Here is a 19,772-nt window from a genome sequence, read left to right on the forward strand (position 1 = left end):
GTCTTGCTGGAGAGATTTTATCGCTAGCATTTTTCTTCTTTTAGAGTTTGGTGAGTATTACATTAAGATAAAGCTTACAGTGGAAGAAAAAGGTTTTGTTCGTGTTCTTTGTCCATTGTCCAAGTTTTTCACTGAAGAGTTAAGAAAGGATTTTTCACAATGCTAAAAGAAATTCAAGAGTGAGTATAAATCTTAATCAAGGTATTAAGATTCTTTATAGAAGAAATGAATAAAGATGGTAACAGAAATCTAGTTTCTGAAAAAAATATAATATAAGCTAAATGAGGATCAAAACAAGATATGGCTAAATTATATAATTAAAGTAGTCTAGAAGTAATTGCCAATGTAATAATAGTAAGGTAAAATAATAAAACTAAACAGAGATCAGAGTTAAAAAAAAAATCTGAATTCCAGGTACTGGGGCTGGAAATTTCCAGACATTTGGAAGTAAAGGTTCATAGTTATAGCTCCACAGTACTCTGTCTCTAGTTGTACAGGTCAAATTGTGTAATCTTTGTAGAGAACTTTATCCTATGAAGATGCTTAGGTCTTCCAAAAAGTTTACCACTGATTCTGCTTTTAGCAGGGGGATGTTGATATGTGTATGTGGTCTGGGTACTTGATGGCTGGTGGATAGTTCTGGGTCATCTGGATTGAGACATCGCTGGAAATGTCAGATGGGCTTCGGCCACGGTGCCACACCTCGGGGTGGAGAAACTGGCCTGAGTAGTCTGAGCAGTCGCTGAGTCGGGGGCGGTAGAAAGCTGGATGAGGACGATACATCTCCTCCTCAGCATAGCGCTTTGTGAATAAGTATACGGACATGACACCAGCACCCTGTAAATAAAAGTTGATGAAAAAAATTATAGTAATCATAAAATAAGTACAACAATATTGATAATATTTATATTGATAATTGATGTTCTTTATTAGAAGTTAATTAAAAAATTAGATAAAAAGAAATTTAAAACTTATTTCTACCCAAATTTGTTAATCCTTGGACAGAGATTGTTAAGAGCACATGTAGAGCAAGCCCATAAGAAAGCTATCACAGTTCAGCTTTCACCCGTCAGCCAAAGTTACACTTATTAAAATCAGTATCTGATTAAAACATTTTTACTCTACATTATTACACTGTAGTTTATTGTTAAAGTATACAATAGGTAAAGTCACTCAGTTAATTTAGAAGCATAAACTCTTCGTAATATCTTGAAATGTGTGTACCAAAATCCTAACATCTACTTTCTACATCTTCATCCCGTGTTTTACCTGTGTGGAGCAACGCAACAGGTTTGCTTTATGCCCTTTCCCCAGCATTACATTTCCACCTCTTCCTTAATGCCCTACTGCTCCTTTCCGCTGCCGGGAGTGAAGATAAACTGTACTTTCCATCAGGAAGGATATTGTCACTTATTTCCTTCCCATCATGTAAAACTGCTATTGCTTAGTAATTGACCAAGCACCTTTACATCGGGCTCAGTGTAAACTCCAAATACAGTGACTGAAAGTGTACATAGGGCTTCCATTTCCTTTTCCCAGCAGCTGAATGGAGCCATGGGGGAATGAAGGAATATGCGCTTATGGGGAGGGCTTTAAAGTAACCCTACTAGGCAAGGCCCACATTTGCTTTTCACTTTATAATTTCCCCATGATTCTCAGCAGCTAGTTTGAGCATGGCTTTCACACTGCCTATGAGGGGAACCACAGCTTACTACTAATTATTCAGCATAACTGTATAGTGCATACAATGGTTCATCTGCTGTGAGGATGAATGAGGGAAGTGAATAATATTTTACTGGGGCATGCCCTAGTGAATGTATAATTCTGAGGCCCTGTATAACATATATACCTTCCCCATGATTTCAGAGAAGAATCTTGTGAAATTAGCTCTCTGCAATTATGCAGACCTTGAAACAGAGAGTTCTAGAATATCCGGTTTTCAACAGTCCCAGGAATATGAATAGCACAGCCAATTGATGCCAAGGCCTATGCTGAGGTGAAAGGTTAAAATCTATTTAAATGGCAAGTTTTCATGTGTATTTAAACTGCTCCTTGTCCCAGGGGTTCTTATGCTGCTGTTACTCTGCATTCAATGGGAAATGGTTTGATGCACTGCACTGAGATATACATAGGGATTTACTAGATATTGTCTTCTAGTGGAAATCCGATGACAGGCTGTGCATCTAAATTCTATTATTAGTGTGATCCCAGAGTGTCATGACCCTCTTTTCCAGGTGTTCAGCTAATGTTAAGTACTTCTTTCTGTAAAACATGTTACATAGTATTTGAGGTTGAATAAAGACATAAGTCCATCAAGTCCAACCTGGTGTGTGTGTGTGTGTGTGTATGTATAGGTCCATGAGTGTTCTCATTCTTAAGAATCCGAGTTCAGTTGGTGAAATAAATTTTCCCATTTTATGTACCCCACTAGGTGGCGCAGTTTATCAAAGTTAGCCCTTCTGAAATTAAGGGTTCTTGTCCTACCGGCCTGCTTCCCTTTCCTGTATCCAGTATAGAAAGTAATCACATTGTGATCACTATTTCCCAGTGTCTCCCCAATAACAATATCCTCAATTAACTCTGCTTTATTAGTAATGATTAAATCTAGGATGGCATTTTCCCTAGTTGGGACCTCCACCATCTGGTCCATGAAATTGTCACGCAACATGTTCAGAAAGTGGCCCGCCTTTGTTGAACTTGAGGTTCCATTTGCCCAATTTATGTCTGGGTAATTTATGTTAAATCCAGCTTTTTTCTTGTAGTGGTGAAGAAGGAAAGGCAACACAGAATTACATGAACTTCAGATATTTAGATTGCAGGGCTCCCAAAGGCATAACACTTTTTTCTGGGCCTACCTTAAGGAACAACTTAATTTAAACAGATAGAAACTACACGGCAACCAGCAACTGTTGAAACTACAAATTGATCTACACATATATGCGGATGTATAGAGTACAACATTCAGGGTACATAGTACCCCTTTTATTGCTGGTCAGCAGACGGAAATGCCCTGGTGTCAATGGGAGAAACAATGACCCAGTGTTAGTGGTAAAAAAAAAATTCCGGAATCAGTGGTAGGGAAACATGCCCCCATTACAGTGGTCTGTGGGAAAAAAAATGATCTGGTGTTAGTGGTCAGTAAGAGGAAAAAATGCCCCATCAGTGGTCATTGGAATGAAAAATGCCCCAGTGTCAGTGGTCAGAAAAGAGTTCTGTCATGCACTCTCCCCAGTAAGAGACAGACCAACTGGAAGGTGCATTTCAAGTAGGGGGTAGAACATGGGAGCCAGGGTCCCACGTTCCTATTACAGCAGGATGTAAATCAGCTATAGCAGGATTATCCTGGGGTCCATGGGATCTTGGGATTTCCCTCAAATTGTGTCACAGTCCCACCAAATTTAGGACTGTTAGGAGGTATGAAATAGTATTTTCTATCAGTGCTCTACTGTGCCCAAAAAGTGCAGACTATATTAAAAAGCATGCTTTTGTAAAGTTTAAAGAAGGAACGTTCACAAACCTCTTTTAGGAGAAAAGATGAGGCTGCAAACGCAAAAGACCAGCCATACCGGTATTGGAAGTATTGTTCAGAGCTGCTGGGCCGGTTCATGACTTCGTCATTAATACTTGAGATATATAAAACCAAACCTACAATTAGGGAAAGGCCTGTAAGATAATCACAACACAGATTAAAAGATAAGATTTGGTTATGCTTCATTCATGGACAACTATAACTGTAACCACAATATTGACCATTTCTAAACAATAAACACAAGGCTCCATTGCACAATACACATTAAAGCAAAGAGTGCTGTGTTTTTCTCTAATATGTATACACTCTTTGTTGGTTCAATAGTGAATTATGTAATTACAGTTCCCCCACTCTGGGTCCATAAACCTAGAACTGAATTACTGGCAGAGTAGGACAACAGCTCTTCTAGTCACTGGTTCTATAGTGTACTGATGCACAGTTAAAAAGCTTCCTCTTCTAGCCACTCTTCCTGCACACACTGTGTGCCTTGTGTGGCTATGCCATTAGATTTTGGTTATTGTGGTGCTGAAGTTAGCCAGTTGACTAGGTCAGTTAGCCTAGTGGGGCAGGAAGTATAAATTGTTCCCTGCTAGGGTGCCTAATGAAAATGTTTTTTTCGGTATTCACTGGAAGCTGCACCCCAAAGCAGGAGTGTCACACAGTGCAGCTGCCAGGTGTCACCTGGTGCGCACGTAACTATGTATACACGTGATGTAATTATGCATGTACGTAATGACGTCCTGTGCACTTCACTGCTGGTGGCCATCTTGGTGATGGACACTGGCAAAGAGAAGAGGGGACATTCATTCAGCAGGATAAGGTATGCCATTGGGTCCCCTCCTCTCTCGTGCAGCTGCACCTATGCACCCGCCTGACACCACTTCCCCAAACTCTCAAATATTTCAATAAGGATTAGGCTTTTGGTAAAGAAAAACTCTATACAAAATGATTAAAGTGACACTCAGGAGTTAAATCTTAAAAATGCTTTCAATTACCTTATCTTTTAACAAAAATGTAGCTTATGTGTATATCAGCTCGCGGTATACTGAGACGCCGCAGCTGAAGCGGATCCTGACAATTGTGCCGGGATCCGCCCAGCTGCGTGACTGACAGCTGGCTCTGCCTATCTAAAGGCAGAGCCACCTGTACCCGCCCCCTCCCCGCCCCCTCCGCCAGTCAGCGCTGGCGGATCGAAGCGGGGAGGGGGGAATCCAGCCCCTCCCCTGTCACGGCAGATAGCCGTGACAGGATCGAGAGGTGAGCGAACGCCGGTTTGTGTTCGATCACCTCCCGATCTACTGAGCCGACCTGTGACAGTCTCATGTCACAGGTCGGCTAGAACTATGAGGTGAGTGAAAAGCACTCACCTCATAGTTCTCCTTTAAATGCATTTTTAAGATTTAACTTATCAGTTTAGTGTCACCTTAATTTAGACTATGTGGAAGATGATGATGAAAGCCTCTGCTTAAATGGTATTTTATTGCTGTTTATATCCACTGGCATGAATTTGCTGCAGCTGGCTGTCAGAATCACAACATGTGTACCAGAATCCTCAATATAAAAAGGCACAGGAGGAAGTACACGGGTACATTTTATACAAAGGCTACTTCTGAATGAAACAATGTAAGTGTTTGCTAATAAGTTTCAATCCCAATGTAATATTTTTGCTTTTAAATGGTGTTTATAAAAGTTAAAAAAAAACAATTCTGGCTGCAATATGTGACTTCATATAGAAGCTGTCCCCCTCAGTAACTTTTTTCAGCCACAAAATGTCCTCAGTCTTCCAGGTCGAATGATGCCTGCTTCACTCAACCCAAAAGACTAAGAAAAGACGGTATGTGCAGGGCTTTATAGCCATGCTCCCAGAGCATAGCACCCTGTACTTTGGATTATGTAACATAGGCATTTTAATGGGGTGCACTGTCTATGATTTTATTTTTACATTAGAAAAACCCAAAACTCCAAGGTTAGGGATTATAGATCAGGAATTATGGCAGATCATCTAATTGACTCTTAGAAACTAAGAGGAGTCCAGCAGTATGCACCTATGACTGAAATATCACTGTTTGGTTGGCGGACATTTAAAAAGACAACAGATAGTTTTTTAAGGAATGCTTGTCGATATGGACATATCACTTTTCCCATTCAGGTTCTCTGCTACCAATAGTTATCTACTTTGCCCTATTCGCCTGACACAGCCCCGATTAGGAAGTCCTGTATAAGCTCATTTTTGTTCTGTGCAGAAATTCAATAATTTCTGAATAATAGTGGGCTTTCCATCAATCCCAATCAGTACTCAGCTCAGTAACAGTGCTTAGGCATGGTGACTTGCCACCAATACGTCTTTCACTGCATAGTATGTGATGGGAGAAGGTCACAAGTTTCACCATACCTGGTATTTCCAAGGGTTCCGGGTGTCACATATAGCTTCTGGGGAGTGTGGGGAAAATAATTATTTGCAGCAGAGGAGGTGGGCTATAAAGAGAAACTGTTATTTGGGTCAAGTGACAGGTTTAGTTAATAAACTCACCAGACAGTATGAAGAAAATGCCAGAAACAAAAGCTAGTATGGTCCTCTGTGGTCGGATATGCCCAATGTTGCTTATGACAAAGGCCGTAAACACAAGAAAAAGGCTGACCATAGGAAATGGGGTTGCGCTACGGATAGTCTCTGCAGAAAAAGAAAGAAGAAACTGTCAAACCCTAAATGTCATCATAATCTATCATAAAATGTCATCATCATACTCCATCAATAGCAGCGTGGCATTTCTCAAAGTGAGTTTTCTGATGGTGGAAACAGTGGACCATGCCTGCATAATGTGTATTTATAGGGAAACAGAGACAGAAATCTGCCCAACAGGAACACAAACGCCAAATAAAAACCTGTCAGAGGTTTTATCCTTTTCTCTCCATTCTAAACCAAAAAATAGTCTGGGCTTTAATACTAATAAGGAAAGACGGTGTTCCTGGTTTTTACTGGGAAGATACTATTCTGCCTTTCCAGCATCACTGTGTAAATGTTTTCTTTAAAGTAAACTGAGAAGAAGTTGTAAGTATATAAAATGCCTGGGATGTCTTTTTTTTTTAGATAAAAGTATTTTATTTGGACATTTTTTTTTCCCAAGAGCTAGAGCCATTGCAATTTAGAGCATTATATGAAAAAAAGAATACGACTTTGAAATCTAAAATGTATTTTATTTACAATTGGCGTTTATACTTAACGTTATATCAATTTGTGGAACCATAATTCACATGAAAATATAATAATGAGAAAATATTGTAGTTTAAATAAAAGTAATGGTACAAACTATAAAACTGAATTTTTTACACATTATTGTATTTTTTTACATATGCATGTTATTTATTCAAATATATTATAAAAAAGTAATATGCAAAGTAATAAAAAGATTTTTATAGTGTGATGTTTGGGGAAGTTAGCACAAATGGTGAGCGCTCAAAGACCAGTCTCAAAGCCACTTTAACATAAAAACAGAAAAGTCTTGTATTGCTTTCAGAACAGAAAAAAAGCTTTCTTCAGTAATAACACAAGGTCCGCCTGTATTTCAGCAAACAGAACGTATTACATAATCTCACCAACTCCAGGTTGTCACACATACTCCATGGGTCCCAGACCCGGACATTAGGGTTTTTCTTAATGGAGCCACAGCTGTGCTCAATACTGGTTAGTATCTCTCAATAGCTTTCACACCTCCTGTGTGACTCTTGCACACCTAACTCGTGTGTCTATGGCTCTGCAAGTCTCCTTGGTGGTCTCCCATGTGCCTCCAACACAACACATACACAGCCACCTGGCTCCCCTCTGACTTCTGGGTGGATTCCTCCTGACTCATGAACACATCTGTTCCTCATTCCTAGCTGGAGCTCAGAACATTAGCCAGCACCCTTTCCATAAGGGCTGTGCACAGGTGTGCAATCATTAGGCGCTGGCCATTACTAAGCGATGGACCCAGGAATGGAGATTTCATCCCTCCCACTTCTCTTAGAAATCTCCAGGATTCCAGGATCCCATGTCAAATCCAGAAAACCTGGGAAGAACTGCAAAGTCAGTTCTTTGCCAGTACAAGAACTTGCTTCCTGGAACCGCTCAGCCCCTCTGGCTGAGAGGCCTGGGTGACTACAACACCCAGTTCTACTGTGAGATTGCCACACAATACCAAACTGCAACATTGGTCTATAAACATTACTAATGTAAATAATTTAAAGCTGAACTCCAAGCAGATATAAAATACTGTATACCAATTCAATAATACATCATTAAATGTAATCATACCTTGTATCCTTCTGAGATAAGAAAGAGGAATACTTCCAACACAATGTATTTAGGTAATGCACCTCTGCCTAAATATCAGGACTGGATGGACAGAATTTCAAAGCCTTTGGCAGGTAAAACAGTTATCTTAGTTGTGAAAACAAACAGAAAAAAAATCCTTTGTGCTCCACCTGAATTGGTCTAAAAACAGCTGCTTGCAATCCAAGATGAATATACAGATCCACAATAAGATCAAAAACCTAAGCTGGCCATACACCTTACAATTATCTGCAGATTTTCTCTGGTCAGGTGTAGCTAATCACCTTTTCAATGGCACACAAAGACATTTGACTTTCCACTTATTACTGATTAGCTCAGCATTAAAAGATCTTTCCTGGAGCATTTCAGTACCTGGTAGTGCAACTGAAGCAATCAACCAACTATGGTAGGCAAGGCAATGTCAAAAATCTCTGAGATAAAGTTGTGGACAGGCACAAGGCGATGTACACAAAAAAAATTCAAAGGCTTAGACCTAACAAATGGAAGGTATTTGATACAACACAGATCCTCCCTGGATGAGAATTTCACTCCAAAGTGGATATAAGAGCCAGGAGGCAACTGGTCAGAGAGGCTACCAAGAGGCCTACAGAAACTCTGAAGCTGTTGCAGGAATTTATGACAAAGAGTGGTCATTGTGTGCATGTGACAATATCACAAACTCTCCACAAATGTGGTCAAATGTGGCTTGTATGGGAGGGTTGCAAGAAAACAGCCACTCCTCAAGAAAGGCCACAAGCAGTCACAGCAGAGTTTTGCCAAAAGGCAGCTTGAAGATTCCGAGGCCACATGGAAAAAGGTGTTATGATCAGATGAGACTAACATTTAATTGTTTGACCTCAACACCAAATGATATATCTGGTGGAAATCTAATACAGCTCACCATCCAAATAACACCATTCCTACAGTACAGTAAAGCGTGGAGGTGGTCATATCCTGTTATGGGGATGTTTCTCTGCAGCAGGGATTGGAGCACTTATCAGGATAGAAGGAAAAACGAATGTGGCAAAATTCTGTCAAATTCTTGAGGAAAATTTGCTGCCCTCTGCCAGAAAGTTGTCAATGGGAAGAAGGTTTACCTTCCAACATGACATTGACCCAAAGCACACAGCAAAAATGACCACACAGTGGTTGAAGGAGAAAACGGTGAATGTCCTCGCATGGCCTAATCAGATCCCAGACTTAAACCCATTAAAAATCTGTGGAATGACTTGAAGACTGCAGTCCACAAACAGTCACCATCAAATGTAACTGAACTTGAGCAGTTCTGCAAAGATGAGTGGGCAAATATTGCAAAGTCTAGATGTGCAAAGTTAGTAGAGACATATCCCAACAAACTAAAGGCTGTAATTAAAGCAAAAGGTGGTCCATCAAAATACTGACACAGGGGGGTGATCCTATAAAAAAAAAAAATCCTGACATGTAGGTGTTATATCTTTCACTTCAATGTTATAAGTTGCACTGAGTAAATACAGCTGGATAAAACAAAAATTGTGTGCCTTCATTTCAGACTGCAAAGCAACAAAATGTGATTATTTTAAACGGGGGTGATTCTTTTCTATACCCACTGTAAATAAATACAAATATTACAATACCATCAGCTACAAATCCCAGCAATACATTATACAGAAAAGCAGAATAATATGTTGCTACATGTGCTTCTCTTGGGTGCCAGCCTGGTGACTCGGGCGGAGCAGTGCAGAGAGTCTCAAGAGGGCTGTGAAGGGTCTCAGGAGGGGTATGGGGGTCTCAGGAGGTATCCTGGGTGGGTGCTTGGAGGTGGGGATGTGCAAGCAGTGAAAGCGCTTTAAACAGGTGCCGTGGTTCCCAAGAAGGCTGCAGGTGTCCCCAGCAAGCATAGGACCTAAGGAAGCCACTTCCATTTGGAATTTGAAATACTAGTATCGGTGCATCCCTAGTTTTAGGTGTACCCCATGCAGTGTTTTTGTTTCCCTTTTACATACAAAACAATGCAGCCAGGAAATGTTATTTAATGCCACAGGTTTTCCACTTCTTTTGTAGGTTTAAGATATCCTCCAAGCATGTTATTTAAAAGAATTGTGTATTTTGATTGTTGCTCTTTAAGCATTATTTAAAAAACCTGATCCCCACTGAATATTATTTGAATAAAAAACTGCATGTTCTGTAGGGCCATGCCCAGCTATCCATGCTCCTTTTTCCCAAATGTTTGTAAATTGTCTATGAAGATGGATAAAAAAAAAATAACATCATTTGGCACCCATAGACCTTAATTAGGTTTAGGTGATCGGTTCGGCCTTTGACAATTTTTTCAATTGCTCAGCGAACTGACCTTTGCTCAGGTCACCTATCACTACATACACTGAGATTCACAGTATTTGGTACCATTTTAAAAGAAATTGGTGGTTATGCATTTTGCATGCGATCATGGTTTTCCAAGTGACAGTACCATCCCTGATTATGCTGCTGTGATTAACTGCTGGGGACACAGATGATCTCTTCACAGGAATGCCTTGAGGTCTAAATGTCTGGTAAATCAATATTTCATTTGAAGTGGAGGACACTGCTTTTCGTGTACACCTGGGTGGAGAGTACACTGACAAAGAAGCACTGCAAGTTTTGTATTCATGAGCCATCTTATTTGTATTTCATCTGTGTATTTAACAATTTAACCGGAGTTCAGCTTTATTTTGTCTATTAATTCTTTATTCAAGTTTTAACATCAATTTTGAACAACATTGTCATACAAAATAACATTCTCCATAATTTACATACAATCCCATCCGTTTCCCCCCCCTCATGCATCCGCCCCTTTTCCCATCATGAACCCCTGCCACCAACTCTAGGGCCAGGAAGCGAAGTGGGAAGCTAACCCCTCATCTCCCCCTAAGTGTTTAATATATGTGAATCTTCCCGTGTTCTGACCTGTTCCAAATCCCTGTACGAATGCCTATCTGTGATGCATATGTTATCTTTACCGTGTCATTTAGTGCTATTCTCATCTTCTTATATTTCTAAGTGCTATTTCTACAAAATCAGTGTTTTTATATATCTATATTGCTCTTCCTGTTTTATGTGAAAAGAAAAAAAAATGGGGTTTCTGCGTCTCCCCCCTCCCCCCATTATCCATTCCGGAGTTCAGCTTTAAGGCACCATTCACACCAGATGCCAATGCATCTGAAAACGAATGGGTGTGAATGGGAGCAGTTCACACCAGTGTATTGTGTTGATGTTCGCTGCCCTCCAATGAAAAAAAAAAAAAAAGTAGAGCCGCCTCTACTTTTTTCAGCGTAACGCAACGTGTGTTTAACGAATATCAACACGATGCAACAGACATCAATGCAAGGAAAAAACAATACTTTATATAGCTCAGAGAAAAACCAAACAAAAAAAGAAAAACGCATATCAACGTATTATGCCAACACAAGTGAACGCACTTGCGTTGTGTCACATCCAATGCACATATTGCACCAATGCAAAGTGTTTTTTTAGTCCAATATTTAAAGGAGAGGATAGAGAACATTTGTCCTGGAGGAACAATAACAACCTACTATCCCTTTTATTGTAGGGACAATTTCTTTTGGGTTAAAGAAAGTCGAACACACATAGTGTACCATGGTGCCTCATCAATTGATCAGCATGGTAAACAGTTGGCGTTCCTAAAGGTTATCACTGGAAGACTTCCCTCTGCCAGATACGAGGTCTGAATGGGGAATGGGGGGGACCCAGCAAGTCAGCAAAACCAATGCATAATGGGTACTCCCTAGTAACATTGATGTACTTGCACTACTTTCTGTTATGAGTAAAGCATTCCTTCATATTCCATTTTCCTTCTAAATGCAGTTTAAACGTCTGTAAGCTTATGCTAACTGAAAAAAACTGATAAAGGATTATAGTCAAGTTCCTTTAAAACCAGCTATTGAATAAAGTGCTTAATAATTTTTTTAGGAGCCATCAAAGGACTGCTGTACAAATTTTGAGCCATGACCCTGTAACTTTAAGCTTCACCTTCTTTTGAGGGCCTCTACAAATATGAAGGCAAAACAAAAACCATGAAATATCGGCTATATTGTTAATGTACCTTTACTGCTTTGCACCATGGAATGTACCAGAAAGGTAGATATGCCAGAATTTGGTTATGTAACAGGACTGTGACAAAATGTTTTAAAGCACTTTTCCACTTTTCAGTTTTTGGTAATTCAACAAACATTTTTTTATACTGCACCTACTGAACTGAGAAATGGTGAGATCATTCTCCGGAGTTCTTGGTTCTGCCTTCATCTATTTTCACCTCACCTCATATTTATCCTTAATGCTTATCTTTCAATTTTAAACATAACCTAATCCTTAACCCCCTGAATCTTAGTGCTACCTTTAACTTTCAGTCTTATCACTAATCTAAGTCCAAACACTATTAACCATTTCTAACACATAATTACTTTGTACTTTGCAAAGTCAAAAGTATTGTCATAGTCCTATGCCAAAAATTCCTATCAATGCACCGAGATGGCAAACTAGCTGCTTCATCAAGTCCAAGGCAAGCATCTGTTATAACACTGTCAGAAAGCAATCAATCACAATCATTTGGGAAAGTTGGACAACCAATTACTAGTGATATCTATCCAAACTAAGTTGGTTCCTGCAGTATCTGCCTACACTTCTCTCCTCCTCCCACCTCTGATTGACACAGGTGAAAATGTAAACATTTGGCCAAATTAAGTGTTTGCGATATAGAAGTGTCGACCAAGGTACATACTGGATGTTGACCTTGGATTTATTTTACAGATGCTTAATTAGTTTTGTTTAGAGGAAAACCGTACAAAACAGTAGAAATGAGAAAGCATACCAGTGCGTCTCGGTGAGCACGCTTTAAGACACAAAATGAACAGAAATATCATATAAGGCACTTTACAGGTTTCATTGTACACAAAAATGTGATCAAAGAAAAAGTCTATGTATCATCACAAAAATAACAGTGTCTTCAGAAGAATCCTGTTTCCACCGGAGCGGAACCCACTGCCTCTTACATCCCAGTGTACAGCCCTATGATAAACGATACAAGGAAAGAAGATAGATAGGAGGGAGAGGAAAAATGCAAGGAAAAAGGAAAAAAAGAAAGAAAGAGAAAAAGTGCAGTCCTCCCATGGCCCTACCTCCAGTGCGAAGGATAGTTATATTCCCAAAAGATCATGATATAATGCTAAGGAGTGTAAATAGTCCAGCCAAGGTGACCAAACCTTGAGGAACTTAGTGAAACAATCATTCCAGATTGCTGTTAATCATTTATTAGCATTGTATCCATGAGCTGCTGCTTAACTTCATTAAAGTTAAGAGTATGCTGTTTCTAAGATGTCTGATGGGTAACTAGGAATACAAAAGTGGAATACAACTTGGCGTTAACCTTGGATTTCAAACTAAGCACTGCAAATAAAATTCTGATATCCTTAGCAGTGCATCTATTCATGTCACTTGACGCTGACTTTTCCAGGGTCTTCATGGATGCCTGTTAGGTATGCAAGATCAAGCAGTGTGGAGGCAGTCAGCCCACGGGAATGAGCCACATCGAAAGGTGGGGGATTGCAAGGCTCCAGATTGTAGAGAGGTGTGTCACTGATGGTAACCAGTCCATTTCTGTCATGTTTCCCTTTTTCCTCTTCTTGCTCATCTCGTGTTTCATGCTCTTCACGTCTCAGGACAGACTTTCCTTAAGCAATCTTTGATCTTCTGTAAGCACTCCACCATTTTCAGATACATGGCAGTGCTGTTGGTGGCTGTTACCTAGGCTACAGTGAGAAGCCTCCAGTGGGTTACTGCCTGGGAACTGCACTGGTTCAGGTACAATTATGTGTTTCCCCCAGCTCAGTTTATTATTGATGCATCTAAAGTGGGATCTAAATCTTGTCGTATCCTGCCACTAAACTGCACTTCCAGAAGTCCATGAACCACCAGCTCGTAAATCATGGCTTGAAATCAGCCAGCCCCAGGGCCCTCATTTTAACATCCTTGTATACCACAGGAGAACTGGCACAGGATTTAAGCCAGAGTGCTCTCCTTGCCGTCAGAGCATATAACATTGACCTTGCTGAACTACGGATCCTGATCAGTGGATTAGCTACCCATCTGGCTACGACCTTGGTTGCGATGAGCTTTGACAGTGCGGCAAAGTTATAAAGTGACTTGTCAAGAAAAAAATAGAGAGGCAATCAGTTACTGTATGTGCACCCCATTTACCAATGCTGTATGTTCTACAATCCACAGTAAAGTAACATAGTAACATAGGTGAGGTTAAATAAGACCAGCTCAACCTACCAGCTTCCCGGGCAATCAGGAAGCTGGGCAGCGTGCCATTACCCATCACCCTGCTTCCTGATTGCCCGGGATGCCGGCTCCATGCTGTTTGGCCGGCAAGCCGGCTTCCCAGCCAATCAGCATTGAGCCGGCGTCCTCCTCTCTGCAAGCACAGCTTCCTACCCTTTTCACTTCTAGTCTCTTGGTGGCTGATGTTAAAATCTGTCACTTCTCAATGAGGCTACCTGCAACTTAAGAACTTCCACTCGTCCAGCAGTGTAACAGTCCTGTGTGGGATAAAGAGGCTGCAGAGAAAGTTTCACATTGATAAAAGGGAAATCAACCAAGCCAATCAGCATGGAGCCGGCTCCCGGCCAATCAAGAAGCTGGGACGCCGGTCATTACCCACCCCCCAGCTACCTGATTGGCCGGGAAGCCTGCTCCATGTTATTTGGCCGGCTCAATGCTGATTGCATTTAATACTTCCAATGTCCTTGTATATTTAATGACTCAAGGAGCTCATATACTGTAGACATTTTTTAAACTTATCTATGCTATCAGCGGATACCACTGCCTGAGATAGGGAATTCCATATTTTTACTACTCGCACAGTACAAAACCCCTTACATGTGCTAAGATTAAACCCCCTCTCGTCCAACCTCTTCTTGTGTGTTCTCAATACTGTTCTCAGTGAAAACAACATGTTACGATTATTGTGGTCCCCTTGGATGATTTTGAGGACTGCAATAAGGTCTCCTTTTAAGCGCCTATTTTCTAAGAATAATTGTTGGAGGCAGTCTTCATATATCAGGCCTTCTCTCCCTTTAAATAATTTTGTAGTCCTTTGAACTCTCCCAAGCTCTAGTACGTCCTTCCTGAGAGTTGGTGACCAAAATTGAACCGCATACACTACATGAGGCCGAACTAGTGATTTTTACAGCGGTAGTGTTATTCTTTTCTGCCTTGCTGCAATCCCTCTTTTAATGCAGGACAGTATGCTGTTTGTTGACTACAACTTGGCATTGCATGCTATTGCCAAATCTGCGATCTATGAGCACCCCGAAGGTCTTTCTCCATGTCCGTCTTCCCTAATTCAGCCCCCCCCCCAGATAGTAGTTTGCGCACTCGTTCTTTGCACCCATGTGCATTACCTTGCATTTTTCAACGTTAAATAGCATACGCCAATGAATAGCCCATGCTTCAATTTTATCGAGGTCTTGTTAAAGTGCACACATCTTCTGTTTAGAATTTACTGCCCTACAAAGTTTAGTATTGTGGGCAAAAATGGAAATCGAACTATCTATCCCAAACTCTATGTCGTTGATGAATAGGTTATACAAGATTGGTCCCAGGACCGACCCCTGGGGCACCCAACTTCTGACTTTTGCCCAATTAGAGGATGACCCATTTTTTATTACCCTCTGGGTCTGTTCTTGCAGCCAGTTTTCCACCCAGGTAAATACAATTTTCTCCAAACCGATAGACCTAAGTTTGGGAAATCAAACGTTTGTGGGGTACTGTATCGAACACTTTAGAAAAGTCCTGGTAAACCACATCTACTGGCATTCCTCTGTCTAAATTAATACTGACCTCCTCATAAAATGTTAATAGATTGGCTTGACAATAACAATCCTTCATGAAGCCATGTTGATTTCTACTTATAATACCAGTTTTATTTGCAAATTACTGCATGTAGTCCCTTGTCATGCCTTTGAATATTTTGCACATTATTGACATTAATCTGACTGGCCTACAGTTACCCGGTGAATTTATTTTCCCCTTTTTGTATATTGCAACCACATATGCTCTCCGCCAATCATCAGGTACCGTACCAGTCATTACAGTGTCCATAACGATTATGTACAGTGGTCTGCTGATGACCTAGCTAAGTTCCTTGAGTACCCTCGGATGTAACCCATCAGGTCCTGGTCATTTGTTCACATTTAATCTTTCTGGCCTCTGTACTACTCTTCTCCCCGACACCCACTGATATATGTCAAAACTTTTATTATTGTTCCTGCAGCTGTTGCCCTGGCCGTTACCCATGTCCATCTCATCTGTAAATACAGAAGAAAATAATTTGTTTAATGCATTTGCTTTCTCCCTGTCGCTAAAAGCTAACCTCCCCTCTTTGTCTATTATTGGGCCTACATGTTCTCTCCGTACACTTTTGCTATTTATATCTTTAAAGAATTTCTTGGGATTCAGGTTTGCTTTCTGCTGCTATATGCTCTTCATATTCTATTTTTGTAGCTCTGATTGGTCTTTTACATTTTTTCTTGCGAACCTTGTAGTTTTTGAATGCCGATGCTGACCCCTCTGATTTATATTTTGTTAAGGCCTTGTCCTTTTCAATTATGTGTTGTTTTACCTTGCTAGTTACCTGCCCTGATCTAACTTTCGCATTCTTGAATTTATTGGTAAACGGGATGCACTGGCCAATTTTGGTATTTAAGATTTCCTTAAAACGACCCCATTTTTCTTCAGTGTTCGTATTCAGGAAGATTGCATCCCAATTTATGTCTCCTAGTAGGTTTCTCAGCTTATTAAAGTTAGCCTTCCTAAAATTGAGAGTTTGTGTCGTGCCGACATGTCAATGTTTCCTGGAATTAACTGTAAACATTATCATTCTTTGGTCACTGCTCCTTAGGTTATCACCGATTTCCACATCTGCAATTAGCTCTGAGTGTTAGTAATTATTAAATACAGCAGAGTATCTTTCCTAGTGGGTGATTCCACTAATTGTCCCATAAAATTATCTCTAAGAGAGTTCAAGAAGTGGGCCCTTCTTGAGCTAGCTGTTTTTCGTTAGCCAATCTATATCTGGATAATTAAAGCCCCCCATAATTATGACATTGCCTTGCCTTCCCGCAACTTTTATCTGTGACAATAGATGGGTCTCCTCTTCCTCCCCGTTTGGAGGCCTGTAGCATACCTCCACCAGTAATTTCTCTTTTTTTTCATTCATTTCCATTTCTATTCATAGCAGTTCAGCCTTATCCCCACTGGCGGAACTACCAGGTTCGCAGCGGTCGCAATTGCGACCATGCCCTGGCGTTCCGCCACTTGGGGGGGCCCAGCAAGGAAGTAGAGGGCCCCCCGCGATCGTTCCGCTTCGTCCCTGTCGCACAGCCACCGGCAGCATGTACGGGCAGCTGTGCAAAAGGGCTGGAGGCTGTCACTGATCTCGGAGAATTTGCTGGCCCCGCCTCTTAGGGGCGGAGCTAAGAGGTCAATCTCCTCTTAGCTCCGCCCCTGGTCACCGAGACGAGGAAGAGGGCCATGGGCCTGCAGGAGAGGTAAGGTAAGTTTGGAGTGAAGGGTTGGGGGGGAGGGGGCCTTCATAGTTTCTTGCACCGGGGAACTGAAGGTTCTAGTTACGCCTCTTATCCCCTCTCTCCTGTGCTATATCATCCCGCACCTTCACTGCCAGGTCATTCCTGACATATAGGCATGTGCCTCCCCCTCTTCTTCTTTCACTATCCCTTCTGAATAATAAATGAAGGTGGATGTTCACTTTCATCATACAAAGTAACTCTAGTTTAAAACTCCATTGTGATATTGCCCAAGTGATGATATACAGATCAAATATAATCATGTAGAATAACACCAACATATAAAAACAACAACTGTACCTATGAACCAGACACCACCACCACTAACATTTCAAAAATTTAGACTCTCTGTACCTGACGTTTGTTTATACTGAGTGGGGACTGGCATCATACACTACTCTGGAGGCCGCATAAGTCTGTGGTAGAAGAGAGAGTAGAAGTCAGACTATGGTGCTTTAAAGCAATATTCTGGCTGGGAACAGGATGTAATAAAAAATCAGCTTTACATACCAAAAAAACCTTATCTTCCAATTTCATATGTCACAGAACTACAATGGAGCATATATCAAATTTTCTGAGCTGTCTTTCAATGCGCTGGTAGTGAGAGAGGAAGGGCTACATTAAATCGGAACCCAGCGGGAGAGGTGCTGCATTGGACTAGAGATTAAAAGCCCTCCCCTCCTTACTTTGGGGTTAATGTGAGAAGGCCCCTCTTACATTGGTGGTCAGTGGCAAGAATGTTCCTTACACTAGAAGTAAAAGATGGTAGCCATTGGAAAGAATGCTTTGTTACAGTGTGGGATTATTAGAAAGAATGGATTTTGTTTATCATTGGTGTCAGTGTTTACTTACCTGAGAGATAAGAGGAGAACTTCCACTGGTCCCATGCTGCTGGCTCTGCAGAGTGACACTGGTGTCAAAACTATGCAGGCATCTTCCGGTGGGATATCAATCCACCAATACTTTATACTCAAGGTCCTGCCAACAGCCTCTGGAGAAAGCCTAGGGTTCCACAGAACCATGGTTGAAAAAGGCTGGTTTAAGTTTTCCCAGCCTCAAAGGAGTTGTGAAATATAAAAAAGTGAAATAATGTTAAAAGAAATGTACAAATTAATGACTAATTGGGCATAGCTTCTACTTTTTAGGATCCCATCTTCTTTTCATTATCACTACACTTACATGTCTATTTATTAATGTTTTTCACGAGATTCATTCATTTTTAACTAAAGATGCAAACAACTGGAGAAATGTATAGACCCCCTGTGAAAGTTTTATGAATCTTGTTAACAAATACACCTCTTAAAGTGTAAATTCATTTAAAATGGATAATTATATTCTAAGATCATGCCAGTGGGTCATAGCTTTGTAGAAATGCTGTCATGCAGTACACATGGGACCTTGGGACTTCCTCACTGTCAGGGGTGTGCCTTCAGCCATGCATTTTTTTAAAATATTGAATAGGGTGTCTAAGCACAGTGCTACATATCCAAGTAAGAAACATCACACTTTGTAAACATTATAATGTGAATATCCGTCAACTTTTCTGCTAAGAAAGACATTTATTTTGTTTTTGACCTGTGCACTTACTCAGTATGTTTGCAGTATTTTCTGTCACAATATCTGTATCTGGTCCATGGAAAAATTCTGAAGCAACACAGCGACCCTTTTCTCGACCTGCAAAGAAAATAATACATTTCATATTAATTGCATATTATAATCTAATAATAGAATTACAAAATGCCCTAAAGGGATGTGACTGATTTAGATATGTTTATGCTCCATTGAAGCTAAATTGATTGCCACTTACAGTAAGGGACAAAAAAAGGAAGCATATGATTGGCTGCTGGTGGAAAGCAAAGACTGTGGGAGACATTCTTACAAGCCATGTTGATAATAGATGCCAATCAAGGTGAATCATGCCTTAAAACTGAACTATGGGCAAACAGCTAAACACATAGATTAAATTAATATAAGGTAGCTGTTTTAACTGCCAAGGTATTTCTGTCAATAAAGTTCCGAGATTTCCACAGCCTTACTACATAGCTCTATCTGGCAAGGGAGGAGACCTGATTTTTCTCTGCTGTCGTTAGGTAACACTGACAGGTCTTGTTTCTAATCCAGTCTTTGACTGGACAGCAAAAGGCAAACCAACAGACTATTGAGATCATCCCTCTGTCACTGTGCTTCACTGTTCCTACAAGTATGTTCCTTGCACTGCAGCACAACTGATTGGCTTATTGTGCTGTTTCTCACTGCTTCCATTTAAAAATACTTTTAGGGATGTAATAATTAAAGTAAAGCTGCAATTATTTGT

General features: G+C 40.6%; 1 protein-coding gene across 1 annotated transcript; it reads right to left on the reverse strand.

Annotated features, from left to right (window-relative positions):
- Positions 1-309: 309 nt before the first annotated feature.
- LOC108793289 (voltage-dependent calcium channel gamma-7 subunit) lies at positions 310-19,157 on the reverse strand. Its single transcript, XM_018564199.1, has 4 exons — positions 19,046-19,157; positions 6,060-6,200; positions 3,518-3,663; positions 310-837 (listed from the first exon to the last, which is right to left on the reverse strand). Exons 1-4 carry the CDS (start codon positions 19,155-19,157, stop codon positions 580-582), a joined length of 657 nt encoding a protein of 218 aa, XP_018419701.1. The 3' UTR covers positions 310-579.
- Between the last annotated feature and the right edge of the window lie 615 nt (positions 19,158-19,772).

The sequence above is a fragment of the Nanorana parkeri genome, unplaced genomic scaffold (assembly GCF_000935625.1).
Source record: "Nanorana parkeri isolate BGI_ZX_2015 unplaced genomic scaffold, ASM93562v1 scaffold734, whole genome shotgun sequence".
Lineage (NCBI taxonomy): Eukaryota > Metazoa > Chordata > Amphibia > Anura > Dicroglossidae > Nanorana > Nanorana parkeri.

Excerpts from the sequence above, each read along its gene's own strand:
- LOC108793289 (XM_018564199.1), bottom strand. The coding sequence starts at position 19,157 with ATGAAATGTATTATTTTCTTTGCAGGTCGAGAAAAGGGTCGCTGTGTT. Across the intron at positions 6,201-19,045 it reads AAATACTGCAAACATACTGA|AGACTATCCGTAGCGCAACC; the intron begins GTAAGTGCACAG and ends CTTTTTCTGCAG. Across the intron at positions 838-3,517 it reads CATCTTTTCTCCTAAAAGAG|GGTGCTGGTGTCATGTCCGT; the intron begins GTTTGTGAACGT and ends TTTTATTTACAG.